We start from the raw sequence: 23705 nt of genomic DNA, 5'->3' as shown, positions 1-23705 counted from the left end.
TCCATAGAGACAATTTCAGAATGAGTCCTAAGAAATCCACTTTTACTTTGGAGGAAACAGGATATAGAGGTACCTTATTTTATGCTGACAGAGGAGCTGTTCTTTGGTAATTGAACTGGCTGATCTTGCCTATGACCTTTTTTTCCCCTGAAGGTATCTATCATGTTTTCCCTCAGTTCTTCCTGAATGGAATTTTTTAACAGTGCTGTGATGCACATACATAGGATTTTTTTACACTTGTCATTCATAACCATCTTCCACTCAAAGTCTTTCTGGGCTCAGAAACCAGTCCTTACACCTAAGATCTTTGAAGGGCTTGACTTAATAATGATGTTCAGAACAGCACTGCAACAGACTGGCAGTTTTTAAATTAGGTTCAAAGCATAATCAGCAGACTGCTGGCTCCCACTTTCTGCAACATACCCAATTGATTGGATCAGTTGCACAGATACAGGATCTTGGATGCTTTCCCTATTTTGCAGTCAGAAATCCCAGAAGATTATTATTTTTTTAAAAAATGCAACTGAATTATTATAACCTAAATATTTATGCTAATAATTTATGCTAAAAGCATAATTATATTTCTGGTGGTGCAGTTGATACACTTGAGGGAAGGGATGCCATCCAGAGGAACCTTGACAGGATTGAGAAGTGGGCCCATGTGATCCCGATGAAGTCCAACAAGGCCTAGTGGAAGTTCCTACTCTTGGGTCAGGGCAATCACCAGTATCAGCACAGACTGGGGGATGAAGAGACTAAGAAGCCCAACAGAGAAAGACTTGGGGATATTGGTAGATGACAAATAGGTGCGAACCAGCAATCATAGAATCATAGAATCGTTTTGTTTGGAAAAGACCTTTAAGATCATCAAGTCCAACCATTAACCTAAAACTGCCAAGTTCACCACTAAACCATGTCCCTAAGCACCACATCTACGTGTCTTTTAAATACCTCCAGAGATGGCGACTCAACCACTTCCCTGGGCAGCCTGTTCCAATGCTTGACAACCCTTTCAGTGAAAAAATTTTTCGTAATATCCAATCTAACCCTCCCCTGGCACAACTTGAGGCCATTTCCTCTTGTCCTATCACCTGTTACTTGGGAGAAGAGACCAACACCCACCTGGCTAAAGCCTCCTTTCAGGTAGTTGTAGAGAGTGATAAGGTCTCCCCTCAGCCTCCTTTTCTCCAGGCTAAACAACCCTACTCAGCCACTCCTCAGCCACTCCTCATAAGACTTGTGCTCTAGACCCTTTCACCAGCTTCATTGCTTGCACCCACAGCCCAGAAAGCCAACTGTATCCTGGGCTGCATAACAAGAAGTGTGGCCAGCAGGTCAAGGGAGGTGATTCTCCCCCTCTGCTCTGATGAGACCCCGCCTGGAGTACTGCATCCAGCTCTGGGGTCCCCAGTACAAAAAAGACATGTATCTGTTAGAGCGGGTCCAGAGGAGGGCCACAAAAATGGTCAGAGGGCTGGAACACCTCTCCTATGAAGAAAGGCTGAGAGAGTTGGGGTTTTTTAATCCTGGAGAAGACAAGGCTCCAGGGAGACAGGGAGACCTTATTGTGGTCTTTCCATATATATGGGGACTTTCAAGAAAGATGGAGAGAGACTTTTTACCAAGGCCTGCAGTGACAAGACAAGAGGCAAATGTTTGAAACTGAAAGAGGGCAGATTTAGTTTGGGCATGGGAACAAATTGTTTTCTATGAGGGTGGTGAGACACTGGAACAGGTTTCCCAAAGAAGTTGTTGGAAGTGTTCAAGGTCAAGTTGGACAGGGCTTGAAGCAACTTGATCTAGTGAAAGATGTCCCTGCCTAAGGCAGGGGGTTTGGACTAGAAGATCTTTGAAGGTCCCTTCCAACTCAAACCATTCTGTGAATCTAAAATTGGCTACTGAAACTTGTAGTACAGTGAACATCACAAGCTAGCACTATGGGTTTGGTTGTCTCAGCAGGGAACCAGCAACAGTTCATTCTGCTGCAGTTCTGTTCACAGCTCTGGATCTGAGTGTCACACACAGTTATACCTGGCACTCTCAGTCTTCAGAAAGGGCAGCACACTCAGGAGCATAAAGAACCTCTTTTTAACCAGTAACAGCTTCTTCTGACTTACCAATTGGTACAGTGAAGTGGATATAGCATAAATAAATGGGAGGATGCTAAACCTCTCAGTGCTTGTCTGTATGTACTGTTCTCTCTGCACAGTGAGCGAAAGCAGAATCCCATACTGCTCTTCCCTTGTGCTGAACTGAATTAGACGGGAAGAAAAGTTCTTACTCTCCTTTTATACTCTTGCTCTACTTTGCCTTGCAAGTTTCTGCCATCCAGCGTCATCTTCTGCCGATCAGTGTCTCCCACCCACCAATAAACACAAGAATGACAGTGATGACTGCTCTTCTAAAGTAGTTTGAGAGCAACAGAAAAATTCTTCACATTATTCTTCCTTTAGAACTACTTTGGAGTAACTCTGCAGCTCTGTGAATTACAACGATCCAGAATTTCATTAGTACAAGCAACAAGCGGATCAGGTGTAAAAGGCACTGGACAGCTTCAAAATAATGCCTTTCCATAATATGAGTCCTGCCCGAGATATTGCTTAAAAGTGCTTGACATTGTAGCTGCCAAAACCCCGGAGGTATTCCATACTTTAAATAGTAGTAAAAACAGAAGAGTCTTTAAAATGGAGTAGCACTTGCATGTCCTCCCTTGCCATACACGCCGAAGTGATCACTCCTTTTTGCTCCCCGCAGGGGACGTGGGGGTGCGATTCCTCCACCCCCGCCTGGACGAGGTGCCCAAGCACCCAGAGGAGCGCCGGTGACCCGTGGAGCCCTCCCTGTCCCACCAGTGGCGAGGGGCGTTCCCACCCCTCGAGCAAGGGGCGCCCCGGCGGTCCCGGGCTACAGACCACCCCCGCCACCTGCACACGAGGCCTATGAAGAATATGTAAGTAACCACATACATTCATACAGATGTCAGCCAAGCTCTGAACATAAAGTATTTCTGAACTGGAAGACTCCGGGCCATTAATGCCTCTGTCTCTACTGCTTACCCCCTGCTGGTGAATGACAGTCTGGGTGATGCAGTGTGTCTGCAGGCCTGTGTTTCGGGTGACGTGAGTTCGTAGAATTGTTCACAGCGTAGTTTGGGATATGAGAAGGTCGTGCTGGGTAGCTCTCAGGGCCTCACGAAAAAGAAATACAGATATTCTAAAGATTGTATTAAAACTAAAAGTCACTCGTTACTGTAGGCAAGTTCTTAGGAATAACAGATTATATCTTTTATGAGAAAACGGGGCTTTTTTGTTCTTCTGAATCCTTTTTATTGCATATAAATATATATATGTATATTTGTATTCAACATTGTGTTACAGATACATAACAAATAGAAATTCAGTTAATTTTCATGAAAGCTGATACAATGATGCATATTTAGCATGGAGCAGTACTAACTGTCACCTTTTCTTATGAGGTGTTAAAAATAATTGTGCTGTAAACATCAAAGCTTTCAAGTCATCCTCATTAATGTTCCCTCCTGGAACTATCACCATAACAACAGATATCCAAGTAGTGGAGAAAGTACCATCAAACGATGTCTGACTTTTTCCAGCTGTGGCAAATCCAAGGGTAAGATGAACATCCCATCCATTCTGTAATCCTATCACTAGGAGAACAGTTGAGAAGACATACTATAATTGAGAAGATGCAGTTTTATTCAGTTAATGGTCTTCCTAGAACAGAAGAAAGGAAAATGAAACAGAAATTAATCTTTGTTGGTAAAGCTTTACTCAACCATCTGTATTTGTAGAGCAGAGATTAAATCATGGCCACTTCCAATCAGGGACGCACATTCTGTTAATGCCAGCAGTCACAACTGAACAACAGCGGCAAAAAAGGATGGGAAGAAAGTCACTCTCTGTTATTATTTACCTCAACACATTTTCCGTCTTTAAATAAGATAAAAGCCCTGCTAAAAAAGGAATTTCAAAAGTGTACCCTTCCTTGATAGATAGTATATTATCTGTTAATATCAAAATGCATGAGACCTTCCTTTCTGTGCAGAACTGCATCTTATCCTAATCCAGGAGTGACGAATTTCAAAACAGAACCCTCGTAACGTAAGATTATGATAAGTTAAGTAAATATTTTCTTTTCTTTTTTTTTTTTGTTTCTTTCATCTACAGTATTGGCAAATGTCCTAGAGTATTAAACAGTTCTTAGGGAACATTTCTTATGCTTTTTCCGGATGGTAAATGTATAGAAAGCAGGAGGAGTTGATGCAGCTGGATTATCAGGGTTAGGAAAGCATTCATCCGGTTCCACATTGTTTTGAAATGCTTACCCTATCAGGATCACAAAATATACACATAATTGAAGGAGTCATTTTAGTTTGTAGATTATTCCAATAAAAACAATTGATGCATTTCTATTTTGCCTACTTAGATAGCAGCAAGAAACATCTTGTCATGTAGGACAGATTCAGAAGTTTTGGAGATCCTTCAGTCTCCTGTGTCCTTTCAACATTTATATTTCCCAGCTAGGAATATAAGGGCTTCCCCTGTCTTGCTGTCATCCACCAGTTTGCAATGAAAATGTCTTGCCATTTGGCAAAGACTTCTAAGTGCAATCTAAATCATCTTCATATCTTACGGACTGAGATAATAATTAAAACTCTGTTTGTGTGTGGGTAGAAGTTCACTGTCATATATCTATATATGAATTTGTAAATTATATTTTAGGCGAAAATATTTTGAATTTTGCAGGAAATAATCAACACTATTTTTCTTTCCAAAAAGAAACACAACATCACATATTTGACTGGATACCAAAAGCAAGTGGGTCTATTTGTTGACCAGCAACAAATGTCATGTGTAATTGTTGTTCTTTCACACTGAATCCTACAGATGAAAAACTAATTTATAATGAATAATTTATCTAATTTACTTTGTCTCGTTTTCTGCTTGTAGGCAACCCACAAGCATATTACAATTTCTTTATGTGCTGATGTTTTTCATTTCTGAGTACAGTATTTCACTCCAATTGTTGCCTACTATCTGCAAGCACCATTGGTTTGATTAGTTGTGCACATGAATGCAATGTCATTAATTGTGAGTATCCGTATTTTTAATTTTTCTTTGCTCTAATGGAATACAGTCATTGGAATGCTGAGCTGAAAGTGAACTCAAGAAATAGAATAGAATGGCTGCAGCAGATTTTTTTTAAATGTTTAAACAGCATTTCCTGAAAAAAATCTTTAGATATTTGCTCAGCACTACTAATCAGTGATTGTATTGACTGTTTGACCTTGAAACTTCTAACTGTTCAAATCGGTTTGGATAAGCATTTAGAAGTTTGGATCCCTCCTTTGTAATTATCTGATATCTAAATATTTTGATGTTTCCTGATGGCCTTTGTGAGAGTCCATAAAAGCAAATGCCTAAAGGTTTCTCAAGAAAGGTGAAGCCTTGTCTTTGTGGTGAATATATTCACATTCAACATTTTGAATGTCAAGCCCAAAGGGAAAACAATTTGGAACAACGTTGAAAAGAAGAGGGCGAGAGAGGGAAGGGGAAATGACACGCCTCATGCCTTTTTCTTTACTCACTTTTGAAACAGATATATAGCTTTTATAGGGTGCAGGATAGATAATATCTCAGAGGGACTTTGGAAGACTACTCACAGGAAGAGGAGGTACAGGCATTAGAAGATATGCGCAAAAGGGAGGAAATAGTTACTGCATAAACCTTCCTCAATTTAAAAACAGCTCGTCGTGTGTGAATTTGGATGGAAAGCTTAAGTGACAGCTGCTGTGCAGCTTCTGGGATCAGAGAGGTGGTCCTGGGTTTGTAACCGGCGAATAAGAGTGCTGTTCAGAGTGCCTAGCCTTAGTTCAGTGTGACCAAGCCGTACGTGCTCCCCTTCTGCTCAAGGAGACGCCCACTAAAGTGCAGTTCAGAGCGCAAGCCTGAACTGGTCACTGTGAACCTTCCTCAGAAGAAGCTTCTTTCACAAAGCTGAACTGTCATTACTCTCGGAGGTGTAATTTTACACCTCTAATCCATAAACACTGCCATACTGAAGGTGCCCTTAGCTGCTGAAAAGGATTCAAAACTTCATTAAGAAACAGCCTTCTGGACCTCAGGTGGGTTTTTTACTGGAAACCACACAGTGTGGTTCTTCATTAAATGCATTATGGATCATACTTCTACTCCTTCTAAAAATGCAGTACACAAATAATTTGAATTATTGCTTAATTCTTCCTTCCATGTGTACCAATACATGCCACGACCAGTTGGTAGCAATGGCTCGGTCTGGAATTTTTCAGGAGCCATCAGGCTTCTCAGTTAGAACTAATGACAAGAAGGCTGTTTGGGATTTATCAAACAAATTTTGTAAATTAGCTTCATATTCTACATTGCATTGGGCAGAGATATTTTGAGTGGAGAGAACGGTAATGGCACTGCATTTTAATTACCTCTTTTAAACTTAAATCTTGCATAATTGTGGTCTGAGACATAGCTTTGTCTGTTAGACAGCTGATGTCCCATCTACAAATCTTACAGTGTTTCTACATCAGTGCACCAAGATAGGAGATGGTAAATGAAAATGAGTTCAAATATTGTTTCAGCCCTTCATCATCACCTTTATTGACAAGGACAACAGTAAGATTGATTGTGTGCCGTTTTTTCCTTACAAAGGTTAAGATTTGTTTGGTTGGACATCTACTTTCGTCATCTACTCGAAATATAGTAAGGAAAATTAACACAATCTTTACAGATTGAGGGGAGACTTCTGGAGTCATTTCTTAACAAGAATAAGCAACTTTAAAGGCTAAGGTCTTGTCGGCAGCTTATGAAACAGGCAATAGACATGACTGAGATTCATGATTTATACGAAAGTGAAGAGTGAGAAGTGCTTGAGTAGATCTTCCCCTGGAAAGAGCATCCTTCTGAGGCAATAAAGCCAGTGTTCAGCACAATGTATTTTAATCTGAGCATCCAGACTTTTTCACTCAAGATTAAAGCTAAATATTTGAAGGGCACTTAACCCAAATAGGAGCCAAAAATACCGTTGCTTTCAGATCCTGTTTTGGAAGTCATTTGACTCTGGAGCTGTATTTTTGCCTTCTGAATCAGAAGCTAGTAATGAGCTGTGCAGTGATATTTTTCTTTACGTTTTTTAAGAGCTATGGTGAGCTTTGCTGAGAGGTCTAACACGAGTCTAGAAGTGACTTAGCACTCGTTCCCTTACCCCAGATGCAAAGTATTACCAAAACAGAATAAATTTGGGGCTAACATACACATTGCTTTTGCATTTTACTTGCACTTGCATTTTTATTCCTGGATAAGAAAGGAGACTTTTTACTGCTGGATAAGAAAGAGGACTTTTGCACAGACAGCCACTCATCTTAATGTGAATGCTTAGCTGAGCTTCTTGTATTTAGAAAGAAATATATAATTTGTTTGCAAGAAATAGGCCAGTCTGCCGAGACACTGAGAAGCTGGTACAGCTCCTAGGTCTAGGACAGCTAGATTAAAGAGCAATATTAAATGCAAATATTCTTTCTCGCCTCTCATTTCACTGATCAAACCAGCCAAACGCCGCTGCTTGTTATCTTCTGGAATAAGTGAAGAGCAATGCTTTTAGAAAGTCACTGGAAAAGAACCACACAATAAGATAGATTGTGCTTTTAATGTCATGCTGTTCTTCCTCTCATTTCAAGCTATTCAAAACGAAAGCAAATGCCACATTCGACTGTTTATTCTAAGCTCAATGGTTATTTACATGTTTCAATAGTTTTCAAACAAACTGAAACAACTATGCTCATGTTTATTCAGTGCCAACCTAGACAATGAAAAGACTGACAATAAGAGGCATTTTGTCACACTTTAACATTTTAAAAAGAATAATCAGCATTTACATGTGACTACGATCCCCAAAATTGTGATTGCGGAGGCTCTGTTCAAATATTTTAAACTGGAACTTGTAGGGCTTTAAAATCCGTTCTGTCTGCCACTTCTGAGCGTGGATGGAAACTGTGTGTAAAGACCTGCACTTCCTCTTCGTGGCGTGTTTGTGCCTTTGTTAGTGCTTTAATGAATGTGTTAAAGTGAGCAATTGGTTCTTGATTCTGCTACTTTTGAAGTCCATTCCTATAATCCCAGTAGGACATTCTCAGTGAGAGTGAGGCCCAGACAACTAAGACAACTTGTTCCAAACCTTAAAATAGTGAAATATATTGGATATAATGATAGTCAAAGGGGATTATTTTTATTTTTTTCTAAATTACTATTTCCAAGTTTTAAGATGTACCACTTACATATTTCTGTGCCTCTTTTGGATGAAAAAAAAATCAATGAGGAACGTACTGAGACTAAAGAGCATTTGAATAAAGCTGGAATTATAGACATGGGAATCTGCATGGCTGAAAAACATATTGATTAAATATGATTGATTACCTATTTATGCCCAAGGCACTTAGGAAAAGAGCTAAGCTATATTCAACATACATCTGCTGTGACTTGAAAAATCAAATTTTATTCTTACCATAATAGCAATAAACAGGGTAATGTTTATATTATCTGAAAGACCCTATTGAGCTTTAGAAGAATACTGTGAATGATGGTCTCATGAAGGTAGAGTGGATTTTTCTGTTAGTTTTTCAAACTTTGGAGAATTTGGTCTGTTGATAGTATAAATGTATTTATTGCAAAAAAAATCGAAAAACATAAATACAGAATTAAAGTAGTAGCAACTTCTCTGGATTTTTCTAAGAGCAAAAATCACAGTCAGCATTAAACCTTCAGCGTCTGGGAACCTGCAGTTCTTGAGTTTTTTGCTTACCTGTGCAAACTGTAGTTTGGTTCTTATTTTTATAGATGATATCTGAATAAATCAGGCTTGCTCCATGAAACCAAAGGAACTATCCTGAGAGCAATGCACCAATAAATGTGAACACTGCTTTCAGATTCATCACTGCTATGAATTTCTCACAAATTGACAATGTACTCTAAAGCAGACTTTATTATATCGTTTTCTTGATTCGTTTTGATTTGATTGTAATAATCATAGTTATTCAGTGGACTAAACTTTGCTCATAAAATACATAAAACTCTAGCATCTACTTATAAATTCTGCAGAAGGATTTTTTGGAGGATAAGCTCTTCTGTCGTCTTCTTCATGCTCTCCTTACTTGGCAAAAATTGTTCTCTCCTTGACATTAGTTATCAAGTTTTCAGTTCAAAATTATTTTCTGTGCTAGACAGAGTATAAAAGAAAATGCTGATGCAGCTGTACATGTTTTAGTATTATACATGATGTTAATACAAGTACAACCTAATAAATATTTATATTTGTTATATTGAGATCTAAGTGAAGGGCATCTCTCAACTGATCATCCAGCCTTCATATGGTCCTTAAATATTCATAGCGTATGCAGTTATATTCATAAGATCCTACATAAAAAATATATGCAGTATTCTCCATAGAGACAGAATTTGTCTGCATCATGCAATGCACCATTTGATCATTAAACAGTGTGATTGTTCAGGAGCCTGGTACCAAAAATACTTGTCTACTGTCACTTGGACCTGTCACAACTTGTCACTTGGCTATTTATCTGATGGGGAACAGTCTTGGTTGGTGCAAAATAACTCTATAGGCATTTGCTGGCTAAACATTATCATGTGACTGTATGTCCACCCATGTTATCCTTTTTATGACAGGTTGCAAAGATGAGTTAGAAACTTTTTTTTTTTTTTTACAGACTCCTGCAAACTTAGAGAATTGCTGTTAAAGACTTGGGACAAGTGCAATTTAATTAGAGTTGTTGAGAGTTTGGTTACTGTATGAATTCAGCTCAGATGGAAGGCTTGAGTCTTCTCTTTCACTTCTCAAAGTTTCTTACCCAGATTTAGTCCACCAAGGTACTAAAAAGTTAAATAATTTTAGACTGCAAGATTCATTATGACTGGTGAGTTCTTGGGGCGCCAGACACATATAAACTCTGTGGTAATGAGAAAAGCTCGGTCCAGGCTGCTGTTTCTTGTAGAGCGGTAAGCACAGAGGCTTCAGCTCTGCCAGGCAATTGCAGGAGCCTTGAGCTCTGGGTTCAGGAAAGGCTCTGCGTGATAAGATGACACAGCACTTAACGTTATCACACCAGCCTTGCCTGCAGCATACCAGTCTTACTCACGTATTTTTCAGTCTAGCCTTTTGGTAAACTGAGATTAGTGACTTTTTGTTATAGTTGATAAACAGAGTGCTCTTTTTATCAATAGATTTTGTGTACAGCTAACAGAGTACTGCTGGCTTGTGTGTTATGTTTATTTATTAGGAATTTTCACTGCAGCTAAAACATGAGCTTTATTAATATAGTGAAATGCACAGTTTAGGAAATGCTTTATATCAATTGAAAACTTTGATCGATTGTTCCAAAACAGTATTTTACTTTTACTGAAATTTTAAGGGCATGTATTTAAAAAATACTTCATTTTGCAGGAAGCTTTCATCAGAGTTCATCTATGTTCTTCTCTTCGGTACATTTGTGACACTGTCATCTTGCAAAAAACGAAACTGCAGAGATACATATTTAGAAACTGCACTTAAAATCAAAGACAAGCATTACAGAGCACTGTTCTGTTTCATTCTCTGGCTGATGGGCCTTTTAGCCAGTTGCCTCTATCCGTACACTTAATGCTTACTCGGGATAATTGAAAAAGAGGATTTGTATTTGGCACAATAAAAGGCCTGAAAAGTAGTCTTACATGCCTGTAATCTTTTTTCCCTTCATTATGTTCAGTGCATTTGCAACTCTGAATTTCACTTATACATGGGAAGCAAAAGGTTTGTGCTGGATGAATTACCTCATATATTTGGGTGCAGAAGCACCTGTCCAGCGCATGCCTTTTTTTCCTGGGTATTTAAGAGAGGTTCAAATACGTATGTGAGCCTAGATTTTCATACACATAGGGCTGCATATATATACCCCGTGCGTATATTGTTGCAGACAAAGCTGGCTCAAGCTGTGCCTTGGATGCGGGCCACCTGCAGACACGTGGCAGCAATTGCTTCCCCAGAGGCGGCATATGAATGTCCCGTTATCTGCTGCTTTTGGAAGGAGAAGGGTTTATGACTCTCCAACTGCCTTAGCATTTCCAGTAAATCTTTGCTAGGGTATAGAGATACATACTTGCATTCTGATAGGGATATGCGTATATGTTATCCATAGCACCGGCACGGAGAAATGTGGTCCGTTTCTTCCAGCACGTCTGTTTAGAAGGACTTCATTGCGCAGAGCTCCTCTGCAGCCAGCACTGTGCGTGAATACCTGTGTAAGGAATCAGCCTGAAGGATCAGAGAAATAAAATTTAAAGCACGTATTTTCTTTTCTAATAATACAGTTTTGGAAGAAAAATGTACATGTAGAAAGTAAATACTGAAAGGAAGAAGATAGTAACAAGTATTTAAAAGAATAGTTTTACTTGTATAATCAGATGAACTGAATGAAGTACACATTTTTTTTCCCCTCTTGAACTTCTTTAGCAATGGTGGGATTAAATTGACTGGGACATTCATCTGGATACCTCTTTGTCAGATAAACAGGTCAGTGTTGTTCTCAGGTATGCTCATTTTTAAAACAATTAGATCAGTTGTATTTTGTCAAAGGTGCAGACTTAGTGTACCTCTTTAAACTGTAGCAAAAATGTTGAGAAAATTGATCTTGTTATGAAACACAATACCTTGAGTTTGACCTATAGGGCTCTTAGAGAGTGTAGCAATCACTAGAAGAGGGAGATGCAGTATAATGGCTCTGGGACAATAAACTAGAAGACTAGAGATGAAAAATGTTCTTTCTCCACACAGGCCTGTTTTTTTCCAGATGAAATTATGGTTGCCTGCATTTTAATAGCTTCTACAGTCATTATAAGCACTGTTACTCATAGACAGCTAATAGCTCTCTTTGACTACCTGCTGTTGTTTTGTAGCTCTTGGTATGGTGTAAAAATCTGTGGAGTGCAACATCTGAAATCATAAAGAGTGCAATGTTTTTTAAGCAAAATTACATAAGTAAATACTTCTTATGTATCAGAATCATAAGAATACATTAGTATCCCAAGGACACTCGTGAAAACATACCACCGTACTACCTTATGCAATACAGTAAAACTGCGTTTAAATATTTCTCAAAATCAGTGTATCTGTCCAAGTGGAGTATGTAACACTACATATCAGTTCCTAACAAGGTGCTGTAGCTGTAGCCTTGGTCTTCATACCGTCCTCCAACTCTTCCGGGCCAATTAGTGAATTAATAATCCTTTACATAACATACTACCACCAATTCTTTTGATCAACGAATGTCCGTCAGATGCAAATTATTTAAGTCTGAATGAGGCCACAGCAATTTTAAGGTTAGAAACCCCGTATCTTATTATCTTTTATTTGGACTTTCAATCCCTGATTGTTGTCTCTTGCTGTACACCCTTGCAACTTAGATATCCAAATTTTTAGAAAGCTGAAATTAAAAAAAAAAAAAAAAAAAAAAAACAACTAGATATCCCAAAAGTGAGTCTTATTTTGGGGCAATATATAAATCATGTACTGTACTGAAGTATTTTAATATTTTATTTTCTCTTTCCCTCTGTTAAAATCACACAGCTTTTCCCAGTTTCCTTTCATTGGTATTTTTCAAAAACTTCTCTAAATAAGTTGTCAACACTATTTCTGAGAAATAAGCTGTAAAATGAGCAAGTATACATTTGAACTATACACATTTGGATATTTTACAAATAAGATTACCCAAGACAATCTTTTGCTGAACCATTTTGCTCACGGCTGGATTTCTGCAACCACATGCAGCCCATGCAGTTGTCTTTGTCAAGACTTTGCATGCCTGTACCAGTCCTCACACATGCTGCAGCTAGGAGTTTTCTGAAATAACACGCATTAAAAGAAAATACATTGAAATGCAAAATAGATTTCTTTCTATTTTACCAACCAGTTACCATCAATCATTCTACTTTTTGGACAAACACTACCTGTGCTATTTAACTGACATGCAGAGTTAAATTATATGCTTGTTTCTTTTAAAACAAATCTTATTCTAAGGATATATAATTCCATTTTTATTAATTGTTTGCATGTCATTGCAAAAAATAACTTCAGGTTTGATTTGGCTTGGTTTGCTTTTATTGTCAAAATTGGTCAGGTATGTAAAAGTTTAGCATGTTGTTTTAATTTTATTTAATCATCAGTAATAATAAAAGAATAAGTGCTTTTAAACTGAAACAGAATTTTGGAAATTGGGAATTCCAAGTATTTTTGACAGAACTGCATCAGTTAATCAGATGGTATACAACTTTTACCTCTGTCATGGGGAAAATTCCTGTAACGAAAGACTTTAGTAAACTAGTAATAATTTTACTCCAGTCTATTGCAATCTGAGTAGAAGTAAAATACTAAAATTGACAGTCCTGATGAAGGAAAATGGTTATAAACAAATAAAAGCAAGTCAAGGTTGTGTAAATCGGGATGTAGGGGAAATGCAGAAGGGACCTGTGTTTTGTTGCAGGTTAAATTTTGCCAAATTTAAATGTGGACACTGTAGCTGGGAGGAGAAAAAAAAAAAAAAGCAGAGAATCACAGAAATGCAGTTGTTGAGTCTGAGTGCATCTATCAAATAAATTAGAAGCCACAATACTTTGGTCATTTTTCACTTTCCTTGAACGGCCCTTTCTCTTTCCTTGCAAGGCCACCCGTCATGCAAACACCCTAAACAAATAAATCCAAAAAGTCATTCAGAACTCTTCTAACTTGTTTCTCTTGAGGTCCCTATTCTAAGTTGCCATTTTGGAAAAAGCAGCAGAGGTGTCTTGTATGTGCTAACCATAACACTGAGCAACAAGAGAAAAAAAAAAAAGGTAATTTTTCATTGTGTTATATTCCTTTCACTCATGTTTCATTTGTTTCTTTTCTGAAGGGTAAAAAAAATCTCTCCAATGCAAGTGATTTCTCTTGTATTTGCATAATCTTCTTTTGTGTGGTCGTCATGAAGTATAATTACAAGTGAGGTTACTACATCAGTTGTAGCTGCAGTCAATAAGTGTATGGCTGAATCAGTGGTTAATATGTGTACCATTTCTATTTCCATGCACAGTGCAGTAGGAAGGGGAGTGAGAGTGTTTTCCTCCTGCAGAATCCGTTGCAGCCCAGTGTTGTGGTATCCACATGGGTAGGGAGCGTCGGGAATGAAGCTTTAAATCCCCAAAGGCAGAGGAAGAACTGAAAGTTTGAGTCTCGCATCTTGGATGAATGAAATGCTGGATTAAAAAAGAGTGAAAGGACTACTTTTACTCTACTCTCCTAGATTTCTTTTGAAAAGAAAGACTTGACTTCTTGCAGGTTTTTTACAGAAAACGTGCACACCTCACCACCGCAGAGGTCTCAGTGCTGAAAGCAGGACTTGGCCTTCCTGCAATCCGAACAATGGCACCTAAGTCTTGGAGAGGATCAAGCTCTGTTTTCACCCTTTCCAAGAAGACAGCTGAAGGGTACTAAAGGGTACAGCACTGTAGGGTACCGTTCTTAGCTACCAAAGTTTTCCTGTACATCATACAATAAAGTACATCCATCTTGGATGTCATTAATTCCTGTATGGAATGTAAGATTCTAAATCACTCAAAATTTGCAAACAAAGCAGGCTTCTCAGTCTTTAAATTGCTTCTGAAAACAGGCCTTAAATTCTAAATAACTTAGGTTATTTTTTTTTTTTTACATGCCATTCATTTTGTAGAAAACTTATGGGGAAAATATTATTCTAGCTTTTAAAAAAAAAATTCCTAGCTATCTGCTTTGACGAGTCTGTCACTTTCCTAAGAGGAAAGCAGACTACAATGTGGCAAGGAGGCAATACTGTTTTGATAGTCCATGATTGAATGAGGACATTGTTGAGGTGAAATTCAATTTTGAAAGAAGAGACTTTTAAAGGATCTGCTTTCTTTCCTCAGGACCTCAGCTGAGCTGTAGACAGAGTATGCAATCATTTGTTGTTTGTGTTAGAGGAAAGGAATTGTTGTGAACAACAACGCTTCCAGTCTGTTTGGAAAATACCAACTCATCCATACTTGGTCAGAGTTTATATATTTGGGGATAACCAAACAGGTCGCTGGATACAGTCTGAGAAACTGTTTAAAATTCTGTAGAGCAGAAGTAATTAATGAAAGCTGAAAGACGTTAAAATAAACTTCCCAGCTTCAGTAACATGAGACTTTTCCTTCCCTAGTTGGGAGATGATTTTGTTGAATATTTCCTTTAAAACTGTGTATCTATGTTACCACAGTATATGAGTGTATGAATTTGTATGACTTAGATGTTGAGTAGGTATGATATAAAACTAGAACATTATTTTGGGGAGGAAATTATCTTTAGTTATTATTCATGTATTTTCCATCCTCTCAAAATGATGCGTGGTGACATAATAATTTGTTTTGTAAAGAACATTTTTGCTCTGCTAAAAGTGCTGGTTAATTTTACACTGTAAGTGTTATCAGCAGAGGTTGTCTTCTTGAACTGTCCTGAGATTTGCTGACCTTCTTAGAAAAACAAAATGAAAAATCCAAGGATATACTTTGTTTCTAAGTTCAAAGCATTATGAACCTGATGCTTATTTATTTCTTGAAGCCTGCTTGATTCAGCCTAGAATTTTATGACTGCTTTATCATTTCCTTATTAAGTAAAAAAATTTCTGAAAGTCAACATAAAAAATGCTGTAAAAAAGACCAAGTATTGCCATAGCCTACTTCATCTGTTGAGAGGAGGAGAATATAGAGGCAAAGAAAATGAAGACCAAATTAACAAAATCAGCAGGATTCTCAGGATGCATACAGGTTTGCATATAGGAACTATAAGTTGTCTAATCATCATGGTCCTTAAGACTGCATATTAAAAAAAAAAAAACAACAAACAACAAACAAACCAACAAATGCATTGGGCTTTTGGAGATAATGATAGTCAGCATTTTGTGTTGGCAGTCATGCAAGCCTGTTTTCCATCTCCTGAGCAAAGTTCAGAAGTACAAGCAATGTAATAAGTCAAAAATCCATGAATGCGTCACTGTAAATCCAGAGTGGCTCTTCTGAAAAATGAGATGGAGATCAAAGTAAGCACAGTTGTATTTCTAGGTAGAAAATTAGGTATTCCGAGAAAATTACTGCTAGATGGGCTGAAGCAGGCTTTGGTCCCCTGAGATACTTCTGGTTGGACCACCCAGCAAATTGCTGAAAAAGTTACTATGTCATCTTATTCATCTCAGCAACAGGCTTAAAAACTCTTGCATCTGGGAGCAGTGGTAATAATTTTCAGGCTTTATGCAATCAACAAGGAATTAATGTAAAGCAGGTGCATTTTTTCATGGATGGAGTTAGGAGGAGGACAGTGGGCTGAAGCTCCTAGGTGTAGCTGTCCTTACTCCAGTAGGTAGCTAGAGGTCAAGAGAAGGGAGAATCTGAAATGTGTGCAGTTATCTTTTACTCCACGTAGAGTGGGGCTGCAACAGAAGCCATAAACTTCGAAGTAACATTTCATCGCTATGTGCCAAGCAGGAAAGGACTTCCCCCAGGACTGTGGTGCAACCTGCTCTTTCATCATGATTTCTGAATAGACCCAGTTAGCAGGAGCAGGGTATCTCTGTCGGACAAAGCAGAAAATGGGATAGATTACCTAAATATTAGTACAGTCCAGCTGTAATGGCTTGATTTATTCATTTTAATTGATACAGTGCTTCCAGGATTTTAGATTAGCAGTTTAGATTTAAATACGCCTAAAGCAAATCACAAAAAGACAAATTGACTCTTTGGATTAGAGTTGCTTGTCCTTTATAGTCCTTGGAGGGGTACGAGTACAGATAAATGCCCAACAAAAAAAAAGCCTTGTTTAACTTTTAGTGAGCAGCTGTCAAAGACATAGGAGCTATCCCTTACCAGTCCTGGAGAAAAAAACTCATCATGTGTAATCTTTCAACTAAGAGGCTTATTGAACACAACAGGAATGTAAAGATTATTGCAAAGAGTGCTGGCCACTGTATGAGTTGCCCTTGTGATTTACAGCCGCAATACCGTGCCCCGCATGAATTTCATGACATAACAATCTGTCAATTCTCGAAGCTATAAAGTCATCCCTTGGAGATAACTGAGTCAGCCTCACATTGATGGTCATTTCAGGACATGACTATCATTTCTTTGCTTAATAATAAAATGGTGATGTGATTTAAAATGTCATGCTTTAGGTATAAGACTAACAATACTATTAAACTATAATATAGATGATAGATATCCTAAGATACTGTAAGTACTAATCTAGTCCAAAGTAATTTATCGGATCCGTTTCAAAGTGGATAGACAGGAACTGACAGGGGCCCGTAAGCAGCTTGGAAAAGAAATGGGATGTTGTAACCAGATTATTTAGTGAGATGTTAATAATATTCACAATCATTTTTTCTCAGATATGGAGAACCGGAGAGTTCCAACCATCTTCAGCTGTGAAGTGCTATGGTTTTATTTATTTGTGGTTATTTAAGATTCCGGAGTTGTTTAGATAGTGTACAAATACAAGACACAAGCACACATCATTCTCCAAAGAGTTTCAGTTTCCATGATATGTAAGAATTTCCTGTAGTGATATGCTGGTCCTTAATGTCGTCAGCATGGAGACTGAACACCTTACCTTACAGAACACGTTAAATGAGGCTGATTCTTTTAGATACAAGTCCTTCTTTCCATTGAGGATGACCATCATTTAAACTAGTTGTATCTGATTCAGAACTTGTGTATATTTAGAGAAATTAGTGAGTTTCCTTTGCAGTAAGAGGGCAGGAAAAGAAGCTTGTGACAGCTTCATGGTAGAGCTCTCTCCATCATCTCTGACTGGTCCCTAAGGAGTTTCTGTCTCAGGAATAGGGCAAGCTTCACCTTGGGATTTACAGCTGCAATACCAGACCCTGCATGAAAGTCATGACATAATTGTGTGTTGATGCTAGAAGTGCAAAGCTTTAATTCCTTATAGAAAGTTTGGTTCTTCCTGATAATGGAAGTTTTCAGCCAGCCTCTGATCAATAGAAGATCTTTGAGATTTTTCAGTCCAGTCAGCATCTGGAATGTGAAAATCAACAGCTCTGAGGCTCTGTAGAGAGAGAAAGAGAGATATAATGTATGCAGAGGAATGAGGACTTAGATGTTACATGTGGTAGTAGCTAGATTTTGCTAAGAACTGATACCTTTATGCAGATATGCCATGTTATGGTATCGTATACGGGTGTTCAGGTCTACGCTCTCACCCTGTTTGGATTAATAGTGAATACATAGCTGGGGGAGCTCAGGAGCTATGAAGTTCTCAACTAGACCTAATCAGGGTGTACTGATGTCTGTGAACAGGATGTCCTAGACTGTCAGATACACTTGGAATAGTCTTTAACAAAGCCGCAAGAAGTTCTTACAGAAGTATAAATTGCATTGAACTTTTCATTTTGAGAAAGATGGGTTTTTAATAAAAGTTGTTATACATGAAGTAGTTGAATGCAATGAAAATATACTCAGGTCTCTATTCTCAAATTGTCTTAACATTGTCTAATTATTGAAGTGCTTCCTGCACACCTGCACTTTCTGTGAGTCATATACTCTGCACATGAAAGTTATTGCATAATGACTATTTTAAAAATGTGTTTATATTAAGCACACAGATTTTCTTTTTGGGGCAAATAACCACAATATGGATAATGAACTATTTGTATTTAATTTTTTAAAAGGCAAAACAGGAACTGATAGCTATACGCTTGACATTTTTCATTGCATGCTTACTGCTACCATACAACTTTTCCTTCACCATAGATTTCTGACAGCAAAAATACAAGGGTAGTCTTTGTTCCAGTCATCCCCTATAAATATTGCTGATTCATGCAACACACTACTATCTGGATGCTGATCCTTTTGATCTGCTTGGCCTGGCTTTATTCTTGGTACTGCTGACTTTACTAAAGCCATTTCATGTTGTGGCCGAGACAGAAAATTCAGTCATGCCCCAACACCATGCTTTGTATTCATCAGATTTTTGTTTCACCTCCTCTGTTCTCACACAGAAGCTTTCTACTCCAAATTATAGATGGTGCCTCTTTCAGCTTATCTCGTTTTCAGTATCTTTGATCTAAGCTTTGAGAAGTAGAATATTAGATACAGAAGTCTCTTCTGAATCTCTGACTTGTGTCTGCAAGATGCAGTTTGCAGGCAGTATGTCATCACTGTCATAATGAATGTGGTATTAAAAAGCACATTTATCTTGTGAGATGAGACTTTTCAGCAAGATATGTAAGAGATTCTACCAATAGCTCTTGGTATCAAAGGAGCTTACAGTGAGAAGAAAAAAAGCAAAAAACCAAATAGATGTTACATATTGCATTCTCTTGATTACCTCTCCAAACCCATAGAATTAACGCTGTAGTTATCATGCATTATTTATATGGCATCAAGTGTATAGTAGGCCCTTTGCAAACATACATTAAAGCAAAGCCTGGGCCAAGATATGTACATTCTAACAAAGTGTGGACCAGTGGCTGAGGTTGGGAAGGGTAAGTGGAAGCTCACTGCTATTGATATGTATCAGGGTCCAGTCCTTAACGAATTCATTTTGGAAGGATAATTGGTTGAAAAGTTGATAGAAAAGAGCCGAGAAATTTCAAACATCTTGCAGTAAGTAAATTCAACTTATGCACATGACTTTTAGAGAGTCTCTTAGGAACTAACTTTAAAAAAAAAAATTCTTGGAGGAATCTGTTCATCAAACACTGGGCCCAAAGTTGTTTTCCTCCTGTATTTTAAATTGTGCTTTTGCTTTGAACTCAAGGCAACTCTCCCTATCCCCTGAACTTTCACAGATCTTAAATCTAAATTGAACGGAAGCTGTCAGTGGTTCTGAAAGTCTCTGATTATACTCAAAATTATTAATAAGGAATGCTAGCTGTAGTGAATTAGTAATGATCCTAACTTTAACATCAGAATATTCCTGTAGAATTGTTTCTTCTTGCATTGAAATGAAAGAGTTGATGTGGGTTTGTGGTGGGTTGACCGTGGCTGGAGGCCAGGTGCCCACCAAAGCCACCCTGTCACTGCCCTCCTCAGCTGGCAGGGGAGAGAAAACATAAAAACCTTGTGGGTCAAGATAAGGACAGGGAGAGATCACTCACTAATTGCCGTCACGAGCAAAACAGACTCGACTCAGGATAATTATTTTAATTTATTACCAATCATATCAGAGTTGAGTAATGAGAAATAAAACCAAATCTTAGAAACACCTCCTCCCACCCCTCCCATCTTCCCGGGCTCAACTTCACTCCTGGCTTCAACCTCCGCCCCCCTCAGCGGCACAGGGGGACGGGGAATGGGGGTTACGGTCAGTTCATCACATGTTGTCTCTGCCGCGTCTTCATCCTCAAGGGGAGGACTCCTCACATTCTGCCCCTGCTCCAGCATGGAGTCCCTCCCACAGGAGACAGTCCTCCAACTTCTCCAATGTGAGTCATTCCCACAGGCTGCAGTTCTTCACAAACTTCTGCAGCATGGGCCTCTCCCACGGGGTGCAGACCTTCAGGAGCAAACTGCTCCAGCGTGGGTCCCCCACAGGGTCACAAGTCCTGCCAGCAAACCTGCTCCAGCCTGGGCTCCTCTCTCCACGGGTCCACAGGTCCTGCCAGGAGCTTGCTCCAGCGCGGGCTTCCCACGGGGTCACAGCCTCCTTCGGGGGCATCCACCTGCTCCGGCGTGGGGTCCTCCATGGGCTGCAGGTGGATATCTGCTCCACCATCAGCCTCCATGGGCTGCAGGGGACAGCCTGCCTCACCATGGTCTTTCCTATGGGCTGCAAGGGAATCTCTGCTCTGGCACCTGGAGCACCTTCCTTCTTCACTGACCTCCTTCTTCACTGACACCTTGGCCAGTGTCGGGTCCGTCAGAGCCATCTGGCATCGTCTCTGTCAGACATGGGGGAAGCTTCTAGCAGCTTCTCACAAAAGCCACCCCTGTAGTCCCCACCCCCCCGCTATCAAAACCTTGCCATGCAAACCCAAAAGAAGGTTAATGTCAACATCAAAGTTATTCCACAAACTGTTTTTCCCCAATTGCACCTCAGCTAGGTTCAAAAATCCATCCTTTTCTGTATGCAAAGACATAAAGGTACACTCATTAAGCAGCAGAAACCTAATAGAAGTCATCTTTAGTCTGTACAACAGATGCATTTTCTATTGACTTGAAAGTCATGTCTGTAGCTAAAATTCTATAATAAAGCAGAAAGCAAATGAAAGGAGAGCAACAATGAAAATAGTGCTCAAAATATTAAAGAACAGATTGAGAATTTGGTGTTGGATCTTGGGGAGTGAAATCTTCAAGAAAGAGTAAGCATCAGAATTCAAAATTAGGATGTCACAATCTTCAGTATTTGCCCCAGCCTTGAGCCTCCACATATTTCAGTCCATACCACAACAACCTGCTAAGTGAGTCATTAAAAGGAAAACTGTACAAAGGGGGATGTTCATCAGTCATTTTGGTATGTTTCTGTAATACTGGCAAATAAAGGTCATTTATATGAGAACGACTTGCTCCCAAAACACTTAGTATTCTATATGGACTTATTATGCAGTATTATCAAATCACATTAGATTGCATAAACTTCTCTGCAGTGTAATCAAATGGAAAAAAAAATTACAGATGCAGTGCATCAGATTAGTTTCACAAGAGCAATATTTATATCTTGTAAGCAATGACATATGCTGAGTGATACTGTTTCCGGCTTGGGAGGCAGCACGGTTTTTTCCTGAGAATTACTCTGCTTCCTAAAACTGTAGCAAACAGATATTTCAAGTGTATAGTTGCAAGACTATCTCAGACTGTTTTTGCATCCATACAAATTACGCATTCACTGGTAATTTAAGTGTTTTGAAAGAGAATCAGCAAGAATAAAATAAACCTCCAGTCTGTACAGTTTTCAAGCATCTGAAGGAAATTGCTAGAATACATCTTGAGTAGGCAGTGGACCAGCTTTTTTTATTCTGGATTTGAATTGGTACACGTATACTGAATCAGGTTTAAACAACCCAAAGAACCTGAAGGAAAACTTGCAACAAGAAAGGAAAAGAGATATGAGGGAGTAATAAAAGTAAGATAAAGAAAGCAGATGATGAAAGCAAGCAAAGGCAGCAATCTTGATTGTTCATATAAAAATGTAAAGATGGTGTTGAAATAAAGGAATGAAGTCTAAGGAAAGAAGTATTTGGAACAGTGGAAGAATACGCCTGTCTATGACAGAGAGAGATTAAAAGCCCAGCTCAGAGAATGAGAGCAAAGCAACAAACCCTGCTATGCTTGCACTGAGGAACAAGGGTTGCTCATAAAGAGGAGAAAAGAGAATAAACCAAAGTAACAGAGCGGAGGAGAGATTGGAGGAGAGGAGTCCATGGGAGGAGGTGCTGTGAGTATAGAAAAACAAGAAACAAGTCGACATGGAAAGACTCCGAATGCTTTCGATACCACATAAGATTGAGTGGGTGCCAAAGGACCTAGCACGTTGGAGAATCATGCCTGAAGAGGGATGATTTTATTATTGTACTTGATTCTCCCTTTTCACTCTCCATGGTTTCTGGTAGTGTTTTCTTGCACTGTTGCCTTGTCAGTCTAGGCCAGGTCAGGACTGGCCAACTACTCTTCTGATGTCTGCAATGTCCAGCAGTTTCTCACATCGTTGTCCCATTAGCTTAACCTCAGGACAGAGCTGGCCAACTGCACACATGGCATAAAACATATTTATATCTGAACAAGACTGGTCCGATGTTCATAATGGATGATATCTAGCACATTTCCTCTGAATGTGTGTTTCTGAAATATATCGTTGAATGGTTCAATCAACCTGATGCATTGCAGAACATCTAACAGCCAGTGCCTTGCAGGATCAGGTCTTACATGTCTAAAATTTGAAGCCATGATGTATTATGAGGTTGTACATCTTCCTCTCCATCTTTGTCACATCACTAAAGACGACCAGCAAAATCCCAAATTGCATTTTTCGCAAAATTTAAAAATTAAACAGACAGACTTTCACACTATATGTGATATCAATTTGTAACATTAGAAACACATTGAAATTCTTCCTCTGGAGATGAATATCTTTTGGACTGAGGACAGTTTTTTTTCTCCAGGATCTATACATTCATATTATTAGCAAATAATTGTTCACTGGATTTCAGAAATTTTGGATTTTTTTTCTTGGAATATTTTAGTATGCCATTCTTTTTTCCTAAAATCCCATCTCCCATCAAATTTAAAAAACACCTCCTTTTGTGAGATTATAATTTATGATGTTAACATGAATGAGATGCTCACTTTCTAACTGTCACCAGACAACAGTTTAGACTACCCATTCCCTTATACTTATTTGGTTATGATTATTTTGAGTAGCCAGATCTAGTTCTTTCTCAAAACATGAGTTTCATCAAAAACTGGTTTCTGTTGGGCTGAAACTGTAGTTCTATGTATAACATCTATCTTACAAATTGTTAGGCCTGGCTAAAGAAAGGTTTATTTAAAAAAGCATCCATCAAATACTCAAAACTGGCTTAATAATATAGGTTAACCTCCAAATATTTTCCCCTGGTACAAGAAAGTGCAATGGGT

At 38.7% G+C, this 23705-nt stretch overlaps 1 protein-coding gene across 9 annotated transcripts in view; it reads left to right on the top strand.

Moving 5' to 3' along the window:
* KHDRBS2 (KH RNA binding domain containing, signal transduction associated 2) overlaps nt 1-23705 on the top strand; it is a 379312-nt gene that overhangs the window by 248435 nt on the left and 107172 nt on the right. For all 9 annotated transcript variants that reach the window (XR_008576623.1, XR_008576622.1, XR_008576624.1 and 6 more), the window contains exon 6: nt 2755-2950. Coding sequence is in view for 4 of the 9 variants with exons in the window: in XM_054822253.1 (XP_054678228.1) it covers nt 2755-2950 (196 nt within the window). In the remaining 5 variants the exon portion in view is untranslated. The remainder of the gene's footprint in view (nt 1-2754; nt 2951-23705) is intronic.

This window comes from Grus americana, chromosome 3, assembly GCF_028858705.1.
Source record: "Grus americana isolate bGruAme1 chromosome 3, bGruAme1.mat, whole genome shotgun sequence".
NCBI classification, from domain to species: domain Eukaryota; kingdom Metazoa; phylum Chordata; class Aves; order Gruiformes; family Gruidae; genus Grus; species Grus americana.
This window is presented reverse-complemented; position numbering and strand designations above follow the sequence as displayed.